Below are 22748 nucleotides of genomic sequence, written 5' to 3'. Positions count from 1 at the left end.
GAATTTCCTCTTTTCTTCCTCTCTTTCAGATGTTGATGATGGCTTGTAAGCTGGTGAGAAATGAGAATTTATTATATCAAAAGTCAACTGTCAAGTTACTGTATTCAGAGAGAATTAGAATAGAGATAACAAAAAGCCATTACTTTGGTTCTAGAACCCATTATTAATTGGAAGTGTAAAGGCATGTGTAGGCATATAAGGCAATTCATTTTCTGATTTTAATTTATACTAACTTCTATCGATCCTTAATAAAGAACAGAATAACTAGCATTTATATAGCATATTAAGGCTTGCAAAGTGCTTTACTAATATTATCTTGTTTTATCCTCAAAACAACTATTATTATGCTCATTGCACCTGGTATGAGGGCTTGCTGAATCCTTTTCAGGGCTGTTCCACCTGATTTACCCAACTTTCACTTGTGGCCTCAAGAAGCTGTGACATGTGTAGGCCACACCCCGTTAAACCATTGTGGCAGACAGCCTAAACCAGTCTGAGAGTGACAGGCTTCACACCTGTTGGTGAGTGAGGGAGTTGTCTACGCCACGAATGCGAGGCTTTCCTCTGGCAGAATGAGTGGATGAGAACAATTTGCTCCAACAGCCATGAAGGTGGCTGAAGTAAGACCTGTGTTGGGCTTGGAGCTCGGTCAAGCATTGAAGAAATAAAGATCATCCACTACATCCTGGGCCATCTCCAGGCATTCTGACTTTGGCTCTGCCGCTGGACATCAGTAACTGAGGAAGAGACGGCGAGGCTGATGAGGCTGATGACGCTGTGCAGCTCTGCCTCGCTTTAATCCAGTTCACACAAAGTCAAGATATCGCCCATGATGTCATTGGTCCTCTTCAAAAACAAAGGACAAACACAAACGAGCAACAATAATCCCCGTTTCAGAGACGAGAAAACTAGGCATACAGGAGTTTATATACCTTGCCCAAAGTCACACAGGTAGGAAGCGTTAGAGCTCGGGTCTTCCTGAATCCACATCTAGGGCTCTATCCACTGTACCACCTAGCTTCCCAGAAAGCTGAAAAATCCCCCAAACTTTCCTGAACTTGATTGTATGTGCATAAAAGACAGACAGCAAGTCCAAAGCTGGCATCAGGGATTTACCAGACACATTGTGCAGAATATCCTACTCTACCATTAACATCTAGAGTGCTGTACAATTATAGCTCAGCTTCTAAATGACGGCCCCAAGGCACTGCATGATCCTTAAGTGCTTCCTGGATATATTATTAACAGCAATAATAATGGTAATGATGCCTTGTATTGACATGGCACTCTAAGGTTCAGTAATATTGGGAGCACACGTTGATGTGTGCATACACACAAACACAGATGTTGTGCTTTAAGGTTTAATAAGGTAGTTATAACTGAATAATGTAGGCAATGCAAGTGATGCCCATTTTATAGAAGGAGGGCAGCTAGGTGGCATAGTGGATAGTGTTGTGCCTGGAGTCAGGAAGACTCATCTTCATGGGCTCAAATCCAGCCTTAGACGTTTGCTAGCTATGTGACCTTGGGCAAGTCACTTCACCCTGTTTGCTTCAATTTCTCATCTTTAAAATGAGTTGGAGAAGGCAATGCAAATCATTACAGTATCTTTGCCAAGAAAACCCCAAATGTGGTCACAAAGAGTCAGACATGATTGAAAAATGATGCCACAAAATTTTATAGAGGAGAATACTTGGATCTTAGAAAGGTTAAGTCACTTGTCCAAAGTCATGTAGCTGGGTCATGCCTGACCCAATCCCATGTTTCCCAAGTCCCATCTTGTCACACAATGCCAGAGAAAGAGGAAATGTTTAGATGGCAAATATATCTTCTTGCATTCTGCTCATTTGAAAACTGCTAATTTGTACATGGAGCAGCCAAGACACAGTGGATAGAGTGCTGGGCCTCAAGTCAGGATGACTCATCATCCTGAGTTCAAATCTGCCCTCAGATACTTAGTAGCTGTGTAACTCTGGCCAACTATTTGACTGTTTCCTCATCTGTCAAATAAGCAGGAGAAGAAAATGGCAAAGCTCTCCAAAATCTTTGCCAAGAAAACCACAAATGGGGTCATGAAGAGTTGGACACAACTGAAATGACTTACCATCAAAAATCTGTGCATGGCATATACAGCAACTCTCATTTTAAAAGAATATTAGATGAACCACTTTCCACTTTTCATCAGCAGCTCTGCTTAGTTTCAACTCTGCAATGTCATGCCCCACCCAGGATAACCTGAAATCTCGTCACCATGTTGATTGACTCAGTTTTTGATACTCAACACAATCTCAACTCCCTAAGTCGCTTTTTCCCTCTAATTGGAGGTCTACGAACCCCTCTAATTGGGTGCAATGGATTTACAAATACGAAAGTTAGTCCCTCTCCTCAGGAAACTTACATTCTACTAGCAGAAGACACACATAGAGAGGGATGGCTGGGGAAGAGAGTTTTGGGTATATAAAGTCACTGGGATGGTAAATGTAACCATAGGGCAATTGTTTGTCATGATCCTTCCAGAAGCAATGACTGAATTATTGTTCTCTGAGGAGGAGAGATATAGTCACAGGGGAAAAAGCCAAATGTGTGGGGCAGATGGATGTGAAGCAAGATCTAGAGCTGGTGAGATATGTTAGGTCAGGTGAGTCTGTACTCATTCAGCAATCAGGAGCGCTCAGGCTGTTCCATAGCTGAGGGGATGAACACATAGGGAGGTATTATCTCCAATTTTCAGATGAGGAAGCTAAAGAATAGTGAAGTTTAGTGAATTCCTCAGGGTCGAGTTGGTGGGGGAAGCAGGACTAAAATTCAGGTTTCTGGATTTTCAGCTCAACTCACTTTCCATTATAGTGGGTTACTTGATTATTTATGCATCTTAGAGAAATTAAGATTTTTTACAAAGTGGATTTGCCTTTTAGGATTTCAAAATATTTCTTTTAAAATTTAGTATAGTGAAACAATTAATTTGTAAATTTTCTGTTATCTTTATAATTCTACTTTTAAAAGTGTTATTATTTTACTAGCCTTATCCAATATTGTTTATTTAATTTAATATGTGATTAAATGCTTCTGATTATTCATTCAACTCCTCTTGTTGGTATTTAAGAATTAATGACACTTCTTTATCATGACTCCCATAAGAAATAAAATTGCCCTTGGAAAATTAGTATAGAGCTGTCACTTTAAAATATGCCTAGCAGTTACTATATTTTAGAAAAAAATTTTTTTTATCACCAAACAGATTTTAAAATAAAAACAGATTTCAAATGAAAAAAACTGAGTCAGCTCTTTAACATGATTGATTACTTTGTGGAACACTGACAACAGCTATTTTGTATTCCCTTAAGTCACTATATCAATAGCTCATCAAATTCCAAATCAGAATCCACCTGTTTTCTCCCTTCCTTCAATGGTGTGATGGAAGAAGAGTAGGATTTTGGCAGAGATGCTGTATTTGGATCTTAGCTCTGCTACTGACTACAACTGTCACATCTCAGGGTCTCAGTTTCACTCTTTGTCTCACTACAATTTTTTCTTCATCTTTACCATGACCTTTGGTCCTTTTGGACTTGATAACCTCTAAGGTACTTTTCTAAGAATCAGGCAGATAGGTTCTAAAGCTTATGATCTTATAGAGTCCCCTGTGGCATCAGGACACTGCAGTAACCCTGAAAACAGGTCAGAGACTTCAGAGACAATGATGTCCATTCATGACAAATTTAAAATGTCATCCTCAGTAAACTCCACACCTATGTGAAGACCGCAGATATCAGATTTTGGCATTTTCTAACCTAGCTAGTAGCTTTTATCTCCTTTTCCATAGTGTTTTCACCATCAATAGGCCTTTCATCCATAGGGTGTGAAAAGTCTGTGATCTCCTTATTTCTTCAATATGGTGCTAAGCACTGGGTAAACAAAGAAAGGCAAAAACAGCCCCTTCCCCGAAGGGGCTCACATTCTCGCCACATGCCTGGCTCACCTCTTTTTCTAGGCACGGACAAAACCCCATAGACCAAACAGTAAAGATCATTTAATCTGAAGTCCAGATACTGTGGATGCATATTTATATATATCATTAAAGGCAAGGATTTAGGGTCTCCCCCAAAATAAGGATCCATTAGCACAATAACTATGTCCCTTTTAAATACATAGGTATGTATACATTTTGAGGCAGCTAGATGGCTCAGTGAATAGAGCCCTGGGCCTGGAGTCAGGAAGATCTAAGGTCAAATATGCCCTCAGACATGGACTAGCTGCATGTACCTGAGCAAGTCACTTAGCCTCTGTCTGCTTTAATCCACTGAAGAAGGAAATGGCAAACTGCTCCAGTATCTTTCCCAAGAAACCCCATGGACTGTACTGGTGTGCTATAATGCATGGGGTCATGAAGAGTAGGGCATGACTGAAGACTGAACAAGAACATGTATGTATATATGTGCATATATGTATATACTCATATATGTGTGTATGCATATATACACATATGTATTATACCTGTGTGTGCCGCCAACAGCTGTGGTGCCGAAATGGCCGGAGAGGGCCGAATGCCATGGAGAGTGAAAAGAAAAACACAAAACATGGGCCAGGAGGAAGAGAAAAGAACAGCTTCATTTATTAAACTGAGAGACAGGGCTTATATACCCTTTTAAGCAAGCAGAATCAACAAATCCATCTGTGAGGCATTTGCATCCCCTTTTGCCGTAAACAATATTGTGTTAATAGCCCACAGGTGGTATTTAGCACATGTGTGCTGTGGGGGTATTGGAGACAGCATGTGTATATCAAGGAGGCTTGAAGAGCCTTCATCCTGAGCAGCACGTGTATCCCAGTGTGTCCCGAGGCAGGGGATGGAGAGCCTACATGAAGAGTTACCAGCCCAAGGGCAAGAACAGGCCTCTGGCCCGTATCTTATCCCAGAATGGACTTTCTCAGAGCTGGCCCTCTACACGTATGTATATAGTTGTACATGTGCATATACACACATACAACATACACACATATATACGTATTACATATATATATATTTTTTTTTTTCTTTTTTAATGGGGAAAGGTACTAACGGTATAACCACCAAAGCCAGAAAACACATCAAAAGCGCTCCTATATTCTCTTGAATGTCTCATCTCAGAAAACATGGTTCACACCTCTTTTGCTTACTAGCTATGAAACTCTGGGAAAATCATTAACATATTTCAGGCTCAATGTTCTTCTCTGCAAACTACATACTATTTGCCTCTCAAGGCTGTTGCAAAGAAATCACTTTGCGAAACTTGCATCACTATATGAATGTGAACTAATAAACATGGAATCTCAGAGTGGAAAGGAAGCTCAGAGACGAATTAATCCAACCAATCTCCTCTCTCCGTCTACAACATCCCTGGGACTTGGTGTTATCGCTCCCCTCTTGAAAAGCAACAGTGATTGAACTCACTCATTGTAAAGGAAGCCATTTCATGTTTAAACAGATTCAAAAGTACTAGGAAATTATTTCTCAGGTGGAGCAGAAATTAGATAACTAGGCAACTCCTTTCTATTTCTTCTAGTTTTGCCCTCTCAGGCCAACAAGGACAAGATCAATACATGTTCCATCTCTTCTCAGTCTCTTCTTCAGTGCAGACATCCCCAGTTGCCTTAGCTGGCACTCTGGTGGCAGAGTTTCTCATTCCCTTCTCACCCTGTTCCTCTTTTTTGAGATACTCCCTCTTGTTAATTTCTTTCTCCACATAACTGACATTTACATGGTACTTTAAGTTTGACAAAATGCTTTTCTCACAACAACCCCACAAGGTACTTAGTACAGGTAGGTAGTACAAGTATTATCCCTATTTTACAGATGAGGAAACTGAGTCTGATAGATCAAATAACTTTCCCACAGTTACACAAGTAAATTTCTGAGGTGGGGATCCAACAATTCTATTTCCATTATAACATACTGCTACGCTTCAAAGAATACCGCACTTCATTTGCAGTTAAACCAGGGTAGAGGACAGTGGGAATATCATTTTCTTCATAATGGTCACACCTTGCCCATCTTGTATTTGTGCAGCTGATTTCTGAATGAATACGGAATTTTATGTTTATTTTATTAATCTTAATTTTATTAAACTCATTGTTCTAGCTTGATAATCGCTCACATTCATAAAGTGCTTTAAAGTATACAAGTTGCTCTGCCTACCTCTGAGGGAGTTCAATTCTTATTATTCCATTTTAAAGTTGGGAACACTGAAGCCCAGAGACTTGAAGTCATGTGCCCTTGCTGAATGTTCTTATCACTGAACCATGCTGACTCTACTCTCTCTTCCAATGTACTTAAAAAATCTAGACCAGAGGATAGTTGAGAAGACTGTATATTAGTTTGAATTCAGACTGGTCCTGTTGCTTTGGCAAAAACGTGAACACATTTCCACTGAGCTATACAGATGGTTTGGTGGGTTTATTATCCAATGGTTAAATGGCCCAAGAAATATTTTTTTTAGGAAAATAACTATTTTCCAAGGGTTGCTCTTCTTAGGATAACTTCCCTTCAAGACTTACTTTCAAACCTTTTTCTCCATACTAAGATTGTTTATAATCTGTAACATCTGAACAAACTATTCACAGAATTATATGATACTGTTCTTCACCTGAAACCACCTCGTGGATGTCTTACAAGATATGTTTTTTTTAAAAAAAAAAAACATTGGGTCTTAATGTCTATATCCAACTCTATCTAAATACCCACCTAACAATCTATTTATGCATATATGTCTACATAATAAAATAAAACTCAGTAATCATACACAAAAAGTGAAAATTTAAAATTATCTGTACCATTTCATAAAATAAAGCTTTTATACTTACTAATGAAATGAAAAAACCTCAAGCCTCTATCCAACAAAAATAATTAGCCACCCAAGGAAGCAAACCAACTGATCATAATAGCTATTTTTAATAGTAGTTTGAAAATGCATGTTATCTCAGTGCAGTTCAATGTAATTTTAATTAAACAAATTTACAATAATGAGCTCAATAACTGCCTAGCTGTTTTCTCCAATACAATGAGAATTGGAAGGAAAGGGAACTTTTTTCTTCATACTGTGAGTGCTGAGCCTGAGTAAAAGGACTACTTTAAATGGCCAAATAATAAAATTACAAGGAACAAATTTTAAAAACTGATTAAATTTGTCACGGATTTATACTATCCTGCTTGTGGTTGGAGGGGAAGCGGGGAGGAGGTGAAGCCAAAGACTAGAACCCAAACTGGTAATTCTGCAACCCAAAGAAACACTTTAAATTGTCTGTAGGCCAAGCAGCACAAAAGACATCCCCAAGACAAATTTGGGTTGTTGTTGCTGTTGTATATTTGTGCAGAAGGGAGTGGAGCTCAGGTCAGGATACAAAGATCTATAGCATCATCTGACAGCTTCCTATTTTAATGAATTATTCTTGCTAATGAGGTAAGTATGAAGTTCAGTTGTTTCTACCTGCTGAAGAAATATGGTGAGCATACTGTAAAGTTCTATACCCTAAGACAAAGTCCCCATCATGCTGTCTTCGTCATAGCTCTACCCAGGAGAACAGAGCACTTAAAACAGACAGGATATCTGATAATGCAGAGAAAGTTGGGGGAAAAATTTAATGGCAACAATATAGACTCAATGGTAAAAACAGAACCTGGCCAAGTACAACAACAATAATTTATGTAATACTTTATGGTCACTGTACAGCAAAATCCTGAATCTGTCACTCACTATCTGTGCACAAGCCCCTTCTTCTATCTAGGTTTTGGGGGCTCGATCCATAAAATAAACGCTTGCCTCACAGGCGTTTTCTGCATCTGCCTCATCTTGGGCTTAAACGTTGCAGTTGGTTCCGTGTTCCTTTAGTAAGACCTGGAGTACCAGAAAACAAGGTATCTATTGACCTAGTCATGTAGACGGAATTCCTTTCACCTCTACTAGCTTCCTACAGTACCAGCTTCCCACCCATGGAAATTGATGCCATTGTGTATTTCCTGCGTCTTCCAGAGTTCCTTGAGGACAGGAACTTGGATCAGTATCTTTTGCTAGATCTTCCTCCTGTAACTCAGTAACTGTAGGTATCTGCTAAGGGACTTTCTTGGTCCGTCTTCTCCCACCTCTGTACGATCATGGATAAATAATCATCACTAGACCAATGATTCTCAGATCTTTATAATCAGTCCTAACCTTTCCCCTGGGCTCGTCTCATATCACCAATTTGGACATCTCAAACTGGAGATCTCTTAGACTCAACATGTCCAAAGCAGAACTTCTTTTCTCTCCCTGCCTCCCTGCCCAAACTCTCCTCTCTCCCAAACTTCCTGTTATTGTGGGTACCACCATCCTCAGAGGTGCCCATGCTTACAACTTCAGTGTGATCCTCTCTCATACTCAGCTTCCTTTTCCCTCACCTGAAATTCCAAAGAAATGTTTAAGGAAGACTTGCTTATCTTTTCACTGCACCTAAATAAAGAAACAACAACAACAACAAAACTAACTATAAAAAAACAGCTGAGCTGCAAGGATTCTCATACTAACCCCAGGGCCAGGGGTGGAGTGTGTTATGAGCTGACACAACAGTGGAACAGCCACAGGCGTGGTGGCTCTGGATACCTATAAAGGGAGGAAACCTGCTGCACAAAACAAGTTAGGACTTGTTCTTTTTATTCAGTTCTATGTAGAGTGGGTACTTGCATAATGGTACTCAAGTTGGAATTGATGCAGAGACTATAAAAACCTAGTTAGAGCATACTGAAGGGAAAGCCATCGTTAGCATGTTGCAAATTGGTGCAACTGCTTGTAATGGTCTCTCTCACTTTGGAAGGAAGGAAACAAACATTTATTAAGCATCTACTAAGTGCCAGGCACTGTGCTAAGCTCTTTACCAGATTTTTTTCTTCTATTATTACAACAACCCTGAGAGGTAAAAGCTATTATTATCCCCATTTTACAGCTAAGGAAACTGAGGCAGGCAGTTGTTATGTGACTTGGCCAGGGTCAAACTCTTTTTTTTTAATTAATTTACTTATTTTTAGTTTTCAACATTCACTTCCATAAGTTTTAAATTTTCTGCCCTCCTCTCCCCAAGACAGCCTGTAATCTGATATAGGCTCCGCATATACATTCCTATTAAACATATTTTCACATTAGTCATGTTGTATAGAAGAATTATAACCAATGGGAGAAACCATGAGAAAGAAAAAAACAAAACAAACAAACAAAAAAGAGAAAATAGTCTACTTCACTCTGCATTCTGACCCCATAGTTCTTTCTCTGGATGTGGATGGCATTTTCCATCACGAGTCCTTTGGAATTGTTTTAGGTTCTTGCATTGCTGAGAAGGACTAAGTCTATCAAAATCAGTCATTACAAAATGTGGCTGTTACTATGTACAATGTTCTGGTTCTGCTCACTTCACTCAGCATCAGTTCATATAAGTCTTTCCAGGTTTTTCTGAAGTCTGTCTGCTCTTCATTTCTTATAACACAATAGTATTCCATTACATTCATACACCATACCTTGTTCAGCCATTCCCCAATTGATGGGCATTCCCTCAATTTCCAGTTCTTGGCCATATATTAGGAAGGCAGAATTTATGATTTCAAAGAGAATCTCATATGTGCCTAAAAGGTCTGGAACCGCAGGATATAAGGAATTCTCTAGGCAGAAGGCAGGAGAACTAAATCATGTATTTACACTCCACAATAACAAGCCCACAAACCAGCATCCCCATTTTGATATTTTCATCAAAAGCTTCCAGGCCCAATAAGTCCGCCTTACAAGGGTAATCAGAAGGCCACAGAGAAGCGAGATGGTATAAGGCAAAATCGTATACATGCTTCCCCTCTACGGTAAGAAGATTACCCACTAGCCTCTAGTCAGCTCTGCTACCGGCAGCTCAGCTTCGGCTGTAGGTGTCTCTGGCTCCAACCGGAAAAGGAAGGGAGAATCTTCAAGCTGTCCTCTCCCCTCTTATAGAGTTTTTGACATCATCAAGCGCCGCCTGAACGACCAGGGCCGATTGGTTCTTGACTTGGCCCCTCCCCCAGCGTAGACCACGTTAACACACCTCCCCTCAGCCAGCGCCACGACTCATCACACAGGAAGCTCTGGTCCTGCCCCGGAAGAGCAAGCCCCAGCGTCCAGGGAAGCTCAACGAGGCGAGCTGAGTCATTCAAAGAAAACAAAGTCCATTCTGGCTACAGGCCACCACAAGGACAGCTGCTATAAACATTTTTGTACATGTGGGTCCTTTTCCCATTTTTATGATCTCTTTAGGAAATAGCCCTAGAAGTGGTATTGCTGGGTCAAAGGGCATGTACATTTTTTATAGCAGGGTTACACTCTTAGTAAGGGTCTGAGGCTATTCAAACTCGGATCTTCCTGACTTCCTGCCCAGTTTCCTATCTACTGTGCCACCTAGCTGTCTCAGAACTTAGTGGGCTCTTCTTTCACTGGCAATGCTTTCTTGACATTTTTCCCCTTCAGGCCTATCCTCAACATTTTCAACCTGCATAAAAATATGGGTAGGGGAGAAAAGAAATGGTGACCCAACCCAAAGAATGATTTGCCTTGGCCATATACCCTCTGGGTCTTTAACATTTTCATGGGTGGTCCAGATCAGAGGAACCTGACTCACTATTTTACCCTAGTCCCCCTCCCCCCAAAACTACTCCAGGCAACACAAAGGACAGTCAAAGATGACCGGAGGCAGTGGTCTGGAGAGCACCTCCCACAAGCCATTAATTGAATGTTAGGGAGAATGAATGACTAGTATCTTTACAAAGGTGTTTCATACAGCAACAATGCATGAAACAACACAACTCATTAAGCCAGCGGCTCGTGTTCTCTGCTAGCTGATGTCAAGTAGCCTCTCCTCCAGTGAACTGTGCAGGGCTGCTTGCTATACCTTGGGGCTCTGCCAGGTCAGCTGCTGAAGGTAATTCCGAAGAATCCTTCAGCAAATGCTGATGTATTGGGGAATGAGGGAGAACAAGGCGATTGGGAACTGAACTAATTGTGTTTTAATTTGTCTAACGCTGGCAGAAAATGGGGCAACTTGCGACACTTGGCTGAAACGTACCTTGAGGAAGGAAAGCTTAAGATGCAGGCTCACTCATATGGAGAATGAAAGGAAGGAAGGGAGGGGCAGGTGGGGAGAAGGCGGGGACACAACACAAATACCCAGGCTCAGAGCAGTTCCAAATAGTCTTTTTTCTCTACTCTCTGAACAGCAACAATACAATGCTCTGATCCATACATTCTCATAGTTTACAGGTTTGGTTTTTTGTTTTTTTTTAAAGGAAACAAAACAAAACGGGGAGTTTTTTTTTGACAGGCTCTGCAGACTTTAACCAGTCTCCTCAGCAACAGCACACTCTCAGTTCAGGGGCAGTCAACCCCTAGATTCCTAAAAACATTAGCCTTATGTCAATATTAAGTTGGAATCTTTTTTTTTTAAAGTTGCCTACAATATTTCCTCCAGATAATTGTAACTTTTCAACTGTCTACAGCCATGAGGCAAGAGATTTTATTCATTAACCAATGGGGCCATCTGGCTTCTCACAGTTCACACCATCCTTGAGTCAGATGCATGGGGAAGGCATTAGCTAGATCTGCTAACAATAATAATAATAATAATAATAATAATAGTAATAGTAACATTGTGCCTTCTGGCTACCTCCTATGCCCCTTTTACAGAGTATTTTTAGCTTTTCTCCGATTAAAAATTTAATCCTTAAGTACTAGGGAGAACATGGTTCGCTTCTGCACGACAGTTTTATGTATTTCTTGGTCTATTTCCTTCCTTTCCTTGAACTTCCCAGACATGTATTTGGCTGCCAAGTACAAGACTACCAACAACACTAGTTAGGTTCAGTGTTGGGACCAGGTTAGTCTAGTTATATTTACTATGAAGGTTACTTCCTAAACGTTACAAACAATTTCTAACTTTTCAATGAGGCTTGACTAGCAAGGAACAGTAGTAATTATTGATGCAGTTTGGGGTTAAATATCAGGGTGCAGGGTGGCGTCTGCCTGGAATGAATTCACACACTCAAACCTTCTTCCAGTCAAGTGACAAGTTTTATTGTGACACCAATAGTAGCTGGTAAGGTTCCTAGTAAAGTTGCAACTTAACGGGGGTGAGACTGCTGCTTATACACAAAAAGGACAAGAAAGGGTCTGGATGGGATTAGGGAGTGGTAAGTAGTCTGGGATGGGCCAGATGCCACAGTGAAAGAACTATCCAGTAGGCAAATTAGGTGATCTGGATGGGATTATATGCAAGTAGTCTGGAGTGGGCAACAGTGACAGTGAAAGGGATGTTAAGTAAGCTAATTAGGTGATCTTGGTGGGCTGAGGTGGGTCAGTTGCCTTGGGTCGAGTTTCCAGGGATCTGGGCTGCTGAAATGTATGAGAAAATTCAGGGACTGGGTTGCTTTAAAAGACACGGTCTTTTCCTTTTAGGTGTCCAGGTCCTATTACCCCATTGATGGGGTATAGGCTCTGAGAGTCCCCTTGAATTCTTCTGGAATCTTCACACTTGATGAGGCGTTTGCCTGAGGCCATAAGCCTTTCATTATGCCTAGGCCCAAATCTCTTGTTACTCTTAACCTAGCCTAGCCCTCCACTGTCTGGCTACTTCCCACCCTTGAACCTATCAAAATATCTATGTACAAATCTGTTACCTTTAAACTAGCCTAGCCCTCCATTGTCTGTCATCTCCAGGTAGCCGTTAGCTATTTCCCACCCTTAATCCCATTCCTGGAGTTTGATCTCTAGTTATTTCAGTCCCATCAAGATCCTCTTTAGACTCCTCCTCAAGACCCTTCCTAAACCCCTCCTCCCATCACCCCAAGACCACCCCTAGATCCCTCCCATAGTCTTTCTGTATATAAGATCCATCTCACCTCCATGAAGGTGCTCAGATTCAATCTAGCTTGTCAGACAAGTATCACAAATGGTGAGATTTCTTAAGACTCTACCCAATATGGCAAATCTTTAATAAACTTTGCTTTTTTCTTTGGCTGAAAGAAGGCTTGAGTTGAATTCATGAGGCAGGACCTGGCACGTCAACATTTTGGGGTCCTGAGCACCCCAAAACTCAACACCATCATAGTAATAACAGTTAAAACATATCACTTTATTGCTGGCTAAGTGCTTTACACATATTAAAACAAGGTAAGTTTACAAACCATCAACTCATCAACATTTTGCATGGACCAAAACTTATGTACTTCATTTCCAGACTCTGGGTGCACTGGCTTCTCCATGAACATTGTCTTGTTCCATGTGGGGATAATTAAGAGTCAGGACTACATCAGAATCAGGGTTTCATCATCACAGCCCCCAAAACCATGGCACTGGGCTGCTGAGATTATCACTGCGTTCTGGATACATAAGCCCTCTGAGTCAGTGGCACAGGTCAGAGACACCTGCCATATCCTGACCCTGAAGTTCACTCTCCACCATCCCAACATAGCTCCCAAGGATCTCCAATAAAGTCCCCTTTGTCCTACTTACCACCCAAGCTTGAATGGGGAAAAGAAGGTACAAAAGGACTGTGAGTGAGGAATGAATGGTCTACCCACAAAGTGATAAGCTACAAGGGGCAGCTGCCCCAATCTGTTAACATCCTAACTCAGTACATATGCATTCAGTGTGACAGGGCACTAATGATGGACTCCCAAAAGACCCTGGACTTCTCCACATTGCCCAGGTCCCTGGGGTTCACCTGGGGCACCTGGCCCCTCCCAGTTAATAATCCTTTCAACCACCCTTTCATGGCTCTCATTGTCTGTACCTGGCCCTATCCTAGACCACCACTCCTTAATCCCATCTAGACTTCTTCTCTGTTCCCTTCCAGGCACCCCAAACTACAGTCCACACTATAAAAAAAAAGATCAGTCTCTACCAAATTGCTCAGATTCTTAAAATCTGGCCAATAGTGCAGATTCTTAAGATTTAGCCCACCTCAACTGGTGTTTTCATAAATCTGGTCTCTGACTGAAAGAAGGCTTGAGTCAAATTCTTTCAAGGCAAGGCAAGGCAGGACCCACATTTTTTGCCTTTGAATTTTGGAGTTCCCAGCACCCCTAGACCACAACAAGTACAATCTTTATATTCCCTACTGTTTCTTTTCTATTCATTCATGTCTGATTACTTCACTCACTTGGTAAGCACTTCTTGCTTTATCACAAACATATTCAGGAAACAGATGTCACTATCACAACACTGAATGAATGGCAAGCTGTCTGTGTTCCCCAGGCATTGCCCAGGGATTCTCAACTTTAACACCAGCTGCAATGAGAGGAAAAGGCTATCACATAGGGTTACTTCCCTAAAGTCATTTATAATCTAATGGCAGAGATAGGACAATGATATATTTAAAATACTTAAAAAAAAAAAAACCAACCCAAAAAACAAATCCAAAACCCAAACAGGTTTAACAGGTACACAATTAAGTTATAAAGACAAAAATTAGATGGGAAGAGGGAAGATGCATAGGGATTAGGTCAGAGTAACCTCTTATGCTAACTAAGGAACAAATCACTTGGCCTTTTGACTGAGTCCAAGTTTTACAGAACAAATCCTTTTATTAAGGGATTTATGTTTGGATTCAGTCAAAGGGCAGCACTTGAGGACCTAGAGGGCCACATGTGGCCTTGAGGCCCAGGTTCCCCACCTCTGGATTATACCAAGTTGTTAAAAGCACAGAACTTTGTGTCTTTCCTCCTCCGTGAAGTTCTCTTAAATCGTTTGTTTTAGAAGAGGATCGGATCTGGCAATGAAGCAATTAGAATAAAGGTATGCAAGCATGTCCTTGCTTTACTAAAATACAGATAACCTTGAAGTGGTATGCAAAGATAAATAGTGGGCACAATCTCCCCTCGTGCTTGTTGACTCCAGATGGAGACCACATGGAGCTGCATCAGGCCTGAGAAACTGCCCTCCAATCTAGGTAGGGTACTCAGGGATCCAGAGCTGAGACGAAGTAACAAAGATCATCCAGTCCAACTCCCCACCCTCCAAACCTCCATTTTAGCAGAAAACTGAAGTAAGGTATATTAAGTGACTTGCCTAAAGTCAAAAAGGTGGCGAGCATTAGTGGGAGGATTCCATACCTCTTATCAGCACTTTGGCAGGTCCTTCTCAATCAGACCATCAATTACCTGGAGGCCTATCTAGGACTTGTCTCCCAGTGGAGAGTTCCTCATTAGCTTTAGTTTGCTGCGTCAGATTTGTGGCTACCCTATCATAGTCTAGCTACTCTCAGGCTATCATACCATCCCAGCCCAGAATACTGATTCCTCCTTTGAACTCACAGTACTTAATGTCTATACAACTCATTTAACATATGTGATATTTCTTGAATTATTCTCTTGTATATGTTTATGTCCTTTCTGTCTCTTCAACTAGACTATGGACTTCCTTGACTTATAAGCAAAGCGGAATCACAGTAGCACAAAGGAAACGTGAGATGCACAAATCTAGAGATATTTCCATCCCAAATGTTCAAATGGAAGATCTGTGCCTGACCTGTGGTGGAGTCTTCTGAGTTGAGCTCATATTGTATAGATCAGCCACAGCTGAATACACTGTACCTTGACCCCCAACATCATGACGTCATTGGTCTTCTTCCGAGTATGAAGGATGAACAACATGTAGTTTTATGCTGTAGTTCTGGAGAAAAGGCATGCTAGTCTTGGGAGCAAGACATTTAGTTTCAAGTCTCAGCTCAAGACCACTCTGAGCCTCAATTTCCTCATTAGTAATATAAGAATGATACCTGTACTACCAACTTCATAAATTTGTGAGGAAAGGCCTTGGCAAACACTTTAGGGACTATAGAATGAGTTGTTATTATTATTATAATATATTAAAAGTTAGTACTATACATTAATTAAATAAAATTTAAAAATTTTTCATAGACCTTGATGTTGTTAAATTGGTTGTACTGCTTTTCATTTGGGCTATGGGTTTCAGAGTGAGTTATTTCTTCTTGTCATCCAACCATAAGTGATCCCTAACATCACTGATGAGGAATATTCATGCCTGTACTTGCCAAAGTGCTTCCACACCCTGGTGGACAGTTCAGCAGTAAGTTGCTGAGACCAAAATGTTATCACCTGGTGGCTGGCCTCTTGGTTGAAGTGGCACTTGAGTGAGGATCTAATCCCTGCCATTTGGCAATCTTTCTCAATCCCCCATGCTATGACCTCCCCAGATTTAGAGACCTTAGAAATCATTAAGCCAAAACACTCAATTTACAGATGAGGATCTCTGGACTGAGGCCTCCTGACTTCAGTCCACTGTTCCTTCCACTACACCATATTACCCCTTGCTCACTAGAAAAGAAAACAAGAACACAGAAACAGAGGACCAAATCATAATTTAGTATTCCAGAGTAAGTAATCGGACTTGGCCACTTCCCTCATCTGTCTTGTTATGTCACATTTCTCTAAAACCGCATGGCCTCAGGGACAGATGGTGAACAAAATATTCCCATACTTTTCAAAGTGATGACAAAAGGCATAAATTGAAAAATGTATTAACTTTTGAACTGTAGTTGTCACTCCACCTATTGAATGACTGATCATTTCAGTGGACACCCAGACACTTGAGAACAGATTTCTGAGACTGGAACAAACTGCCTCTCTCTTCTCAGTAGGCATCCATCCTCCTTCAGGATGGACAATGATCATGATTTGGGGTCAAAAAGAAAATTTCCACTTTCATATAGTACTGTGATATTCAGTATACAGCCTAAGTTAGACCTTGCAACTAACACTATCTCAAATGTGACACACCTCACTAATCCAACTACTGGATTCTTTCAGAGGGCTAACATCTATGCCACATATATCCAGAGCAAGGCAGGCAGGAAATCAGTCAACAAACATTTATTAAGTACTTATTGTATGCCAAGCACTGTGCTATAAGACATGAAGAAAAATAAAAACAGCCCCTATCTTGAGGGAACTTACTTTTAAATGGGGAAGACAGATTGCAAATATGTAGGTACATACAAAATATATACAAATTCAGTGTAAGGTAATCTTGGAAAGGAAGACACGAGTAGTTGGGGGACCAGGAAAGGCTTCCTGAAGAAAGTAGGATTTGAGCTAAATCTTGAAGTAAATTAGGGAAAGTAAGAAACAAAGGTGTGGAGGAAATTGAAGCAGTTATGTGGAATAGAGTATTGGACTTGAAGTCAGAAAAATCAGAGTTTGAATTCTGCCTCAATGGGCTTGTTTCCCCATCTGTAAAATGGGGAGTAAAATAACACCTCTCACAAGGTTGTCTCAAATGAGGCAATAGATGTAAAATACTAGATACATGCTAGCTGCTATCATCCTCATCCTCATTATTATTGTTTTTGTTGTAATCATATTAGGGAGAGCATTCCAACCATGGGAGAAATCAGCCTGAGCATCATACAGATCACAATCACAGATGTGATAGGATGAAGTAATCATAGATGTAGAGATGGAAGAAATCTTAGAGGCCATCTAGTCTACCACATTTAGTTTACAAAGATGGTAACTGAGACTAAGAGGGTCACATGATTTGTTCAAAGTCACACACAAAGCCAGGATTTGAAGTAAGATCCTTTGACTCCAAATCCAGTGCTCTTTTCACTGTCCTATGATATCTGTCCAATTTTTAGCAAAAGAGTAGTCAGAGTTCTTTAGCACTATGGGGAAAATCAATGTGCTTGAAAACAGGATGGGGAAGGATGGTTACAGGATAATTCATGTAAAAGAAAATCAGGGTTTTTTTAATGGACTAATCAATAAGCATTTATTAGTTCCCTCATTTGTAAAATGAGGATAACAATACTTGTAGCACCTATCGCAGAGGGCTGTTTCAAAGATCAAATGCTCAAGGATCAAAGCATTTGCAAAATATTATTATTCCCATGTTACCAGAGCCCAGTCCTGTCCCTTGCGTGATATAATAGATGTTCAGCAGATGTTTAAATGAATTCAAACAGGGGCTGGATGATCACTGGTCAGGAATATCATAGCAGGGATTATTGTGTAGGTATGGGGGGAAACAGTTACTCTCTGAGATCCTTTATAGCTGAGGACTCAAAAGGAAGCTTTCGGTTCAGTGGACAAGGATGGCACGGCAGCAGAGAGACAGTACGATGTGTTGGGAAGAGCTCTGGACTTATACTTCGGATTTCTGTGTTCAAGTCTTGGCTCAGCTTAATTGTTTAACCTGAGGTAAGTTGTTTAAACTTTGTGATCCTCAGTTTCCTTACCTACAAAATGACAGTAACAGTGCCTGAATGATTGACTGATTCAAAGGGTTACCATAAGGATAAAACTATTTAATGTATGGATAATGTAGGTCTTACAAACTATTAAATTCCATTATTATTATTATTTGTAGCTCTCATGATGAGCTGACCCTCCTGAGCATCCCCCGAGGAAGGCAGCATGGGTTGTTCCAACACTGGTTTGCTAACCTTCAGTTACCATCATTCAGGGACTTTGGGAATTTGCCTGTAAAAATAGCATGATTAGGTATATGACCTGAGCTAACCCTTCTTCAACTATATTTCTCTAACACAGCATGTTTAACTATATAAAGTACAAAAATGGAGAGTTGGGGGAAGGGTAAAAACTATATACAGATTAATTAAATTCAGGTACAGGGTACCTTTTATTCAATTCAGCTTGGTATAAGTTCATGCAAAAGCTAACTTCTACAGGCATTTTCAACTTTTCTGTTGAATTCATTCACATCCACCTCCACTTCCAGCCTGAGGCCAAAGTAATTTGTCTCCATTCTCTTGGTCCCAGAGGAAGTAAGAGCTTTCTGTCTTGGTCCCAAGTTGAAATAGCTTTCCTCATAGCTGCTTGAATTCTGATTCAGTGGCTTCCCTGGATTCTATTCACAAAATATCTTTGAATTGGACTTTCTTTTTTCTAGTTATTCTGAGTTACCTTTCCTCTAAAAGCTTCTGCATCATTTCTAACTTTAGAGATATCCTGAAAGCTCCAAAGACTCTCTGCAAAGTCTTCCCACAAGCATCACCAGGGATTGCAATCTTCCCTCCTAGGTCCTTAAACCCACCAAAGGAAGTAACTTTTTTCTTACAAAGATATATAATGGACTCCCATTCAAATTTGCAGAAAGATAGATAGATAGACAGACAGATATATATATATTTTATATATGGATCGATATTTATCTAGAGATTAGAGAGCAGTGAATGTTCAGGTTGGAATGATTCCTAGTGATCATCTATTCCAACTCCATCTGCATGTGAGAGGAAGAAACATAGAATCAGAGATGCTGACTTGATTAATGGTGATCAGCTAGTGGTTAAGGAAGATTCCATGGCAGAAACAACCTTTCAGACATGCGTTAAAGGAAGGAAGACCGTACCTCACCAACACACCTATGGATCACAGAGACATTGGGAAAGCAGTGATGCAGAAAGAGTGCAGGAGTAAGACTTGGTGATAACCTCAGAATCTGATGGATCTTTTCTCAGGAGAGGGAGAAGGGAACAGGACCAATGGGAAGGGTTGAACTAACTCCCTGATAGGAGAGTTCACAGAATTTTAGAACTTAAAGGGATGTAAGAACTCATCTAGTCTTCATTCTACACCAGCTACAAGGGAAACTTTTACCTTATTTCATGTGTATATAAAAGAGAGGGATTGCCAAAAATCCAAGACCTTCAAAGCATAGTAAGGGAGGCTTAAAAATATTGTATAATTAAAAGGGCAAAGGAGTACTAAGATGGGGAAAAAATTGCAATTAAGGCTAACACCCTTGGAAACATCATTTATAGCATAAAATTTATGCAGCTGTAACATGGTGAACTTATATAGGGCCTTTCCCATTCCTTCCACCCCAGCTGCTAGTGCCTTTATTTCTAAAGCTACCTTTCCCCTACTCTGCATTTATGTACTGATTTATCTATATGTAGTTTCTCCCACTAAAACAAAGAAGATGGAGGAAATGATGTACAGATTAACTACTTCTCAAAAAAAGTATACATAACACATTTTTAAGCTCATATAATATGCACTATTAACATTTTCTCTATCACTTTCCTAAATCTAAATAATCAATAATATAATAAATTCTGATTTTATAGGGTTTGCTGATTTCTGAGGTATAAATTCTCACAGTGAAAATTTGACAGTGGGCTCTCATGAGTTGGTTTGAACTGCCACACCTTGGCACACCCTTGGCGAGGTGCATCTGTACAGAGTAGGAACAGTGAATGAGAGGTTGGAGATGATACCAAAGAATGGTAGGCAGTGGAATCTAGGATGGTGTGACAGGGTACCAAACAGACATTTAAAACCACAAGCCTGAAATCCTCAAATACATAGTTTTTTTGTTCATTCATCCAGTATGGACTATAGATATGCAGTGAAAATATGCACTACTACATAATCCTTTGATGTTTCTTAGACTCTATTCCATGATCTGGGGTCCATCTTGTAACTCTGACTTATGAAGCAGTTTTACTTCACTGGGGAAACTTATTAGGTGGTTTCCTGAATCCTCTTCTCATACCCACACCCTGGCTTTCCCTGACTGTGTATCCCGATAAGTGACCACCTCCTAACCTGTTTCTTGGTATATAGCCATCAGTCCATCTCCTACTCTGTTTTTTGGCATAAGCCATCATTGTCAAGATGGTGATCAGAACATTAGGTGGGCTTTTGCTTATTTTGAACCTAAGAGATAGGCCCCACTGCCTGAGACAGCAAGCCCAAAAGAGTGGGCAGGCCTTTGATTACCTTGCACTTGGAGATAGCCACCTCTCCTCAGTCCTCCCCTCCTTCCCCAAATCTGGGGGATGTCCTTGAGGAACACTATAAAAACCCCATCAAATACTTAGAAGAGTGATCATTCTCAGTCCCTTGACAGTATGGTTGTCTTACACTCTCAGTTGATGCTTGGGAATCAGCTCTTTCTTCCCACTGATATTACCTAATTCCCTGAGTAGCATATCCTGTCTCCCTCATATTCTTCCTTTCTCCTCTTCCCTACTGCTTACTATAGGTTTCTCTACTTGCAGCACTGGTGCCTAGATCTTGTTTGCATCTACCACCAACTGGCAGTGGTAAGTGTCAATGTGACCTTAATAAAGCCTCATGTAATAAGTATTAGAGTCGTCCCTTCTTGTCAGAATCTAACCTGCTAGCAGGGTAATAATCTGAGCCTGGGTCACTGACCAAAGCTCAAACTGAGTTTACTGGTAGCTGCACCTCCACAGATGGACAGGCAGGCCTTACTGCCAACCCTCTGTCTTCTTCAAAGAAAGCAAGGGCTAGGACAGAGAACCTCATGCTTCAATGGCAGAGGATTCTTCCCTTTTAGATTCCTGAGATTAGCTTCATGGGTAGGACTTACTGCCTTCAAAGAAGAGAGGAAGGCTGCAGGCTTGAACCCCATGCTTCAGTGTTAGGGAATTCTCCTTCTCTTGTGCTCCTTAGATGCATGAGATCCTGACCAGGGCTTTTGGGTATGACTCCTGTGCCCCAGTAGAAGGGAGTTAATCCCCTATCATGGTCAAGACAAGGCTTGTACCCCTATCAATACAAGGCCCATGCACATAAGACTTCACAAAATCTGAAGGTGTCAATGTTAGCTGAGATAGTTGAATGTTCTCAAAGCACTCAAAGGTTATACAGAGGAAGCATGACAAAGCAGATAGAGAGCTGACTCTGAAGCCAAGAAGATTTGGGTTTATGTCCTTCCTCTGATACATTCTAGTAATATGATTGTGGTCAAGTCATTTAACCTCACAGTGCTCTAGGCAACTCTTTAAAACTTTAAAATTGCAGAGATAGTACCAACCTGCATTTATAGAGGGAGTGTCCTAGTTTGGGAGAGAAAACACAGGCCCAGTCCCTAAGTACTATAAAAAAAATAAGAATTAAATTTTACATTAGCCATAAACTTCTCCCAATCTCTATGTTTTTAATATGGAGCAGAACAGAAACCAAACAAAATCAGAGATCTAATTCTGAAACAACAGTATCTGGGGTACCACCCAATCTGCTACATCTTCTAGTACTATACCTGAGCTATTTCATGATAAGAATTCATGATCAGAATTAAGGCTTTGAAGTAGAAGGTGTCCCAAAAGTCTTAGTGGCTTAACACTTTACCATGACTTTTGGAATACTCTTCATACTTAATCAAAGAAAGATATAGCATCATTTATTCAATGTACAAAGAGAGGAAAAGATACTCAAGTCTTTTGGAAAGATTTTAACAAGGAGGGGTAGGGCACTAAAGGGAACTTCTGATGAATTTTCAGGTTTAATAACAAATTCAGTGAACTGTAACATTATCATTCCCTGAGAATTCACATTAAGCAGGTTTTTTATTTTAAACTCTATGTAGGTAAATCGATGTTTATTCTCAGAAAATCACCGTCACCTAGATGCGGTGAAGAAATGTATTAAAAAGCTTTACTTACTTTGGATGCTCAAACTTGTCTATGAGATCAACCTTCTCTACCAGGTCCCCTCCAATGCTTCGGACTAAGTCATAGAAATCATTCTCAGAGTAATTCTGAGAGGGTAGCCAGAAGGAGATGTCATTCACCAAAGCTGGATACTTGCTAAGAGGCTAAAAAAAAAAATTAGATGAATTTTCAGTGTGGAAGGGAAATACTCTAAATTTTCATGGCAAGTTTCAGTTGGCTTATTGGGAAAAGTTAATAAATCCTTAATTTACTTTTTGTATTTTAGAATAAAA

General features: G+C 40.4%; 1 protein-coding gene across 1 annotated transcript in view; it reads right to left on the bottom strand.

Moving 5' to 3' along the window:
• FARS2 (phenylalanyl-tRNA synthetase 2, mitochondrial) overlaps positions 1-22748 on the bottom strand; it is a 681824-nt gene that overhangs the window by 188457 nt on the left and 470619 nt on the right. Inside the window, exon 6 of the mRNA XM_036734460.1 lies at positions 22468-22619. Within this exon, the coding sequence (XP_036590355.1) occupies positions 22468-22619 (152 nt within the window). The remainder of the gene's footprint in view (positions 1-22467; positions 22620-22748) is intronic.

The sequence above is a fragment of the Trichosurus vulpecula genome, chromosome 1 (assembly GCF_011100635.1).
Source record: "Trichosurus vulpecula isolate mTriVul1 chromosome 1, mTriVul1.pri, whole genome shotgun sequence".
In the NCBI taxonomy this organism is placed as follows: domain Eukaryota; kingdom Metazoa; phylum Chordata; class Mammalia; order Diprotodontia; family Phalangeridae; genus Trichosurus; species Trichosurus vulpecula.
The sequence above is the reverse complement of the archived record's forward strand: the minus strand, read 5'-3'. Positions and strand labels throughout refer to the sequence as shown.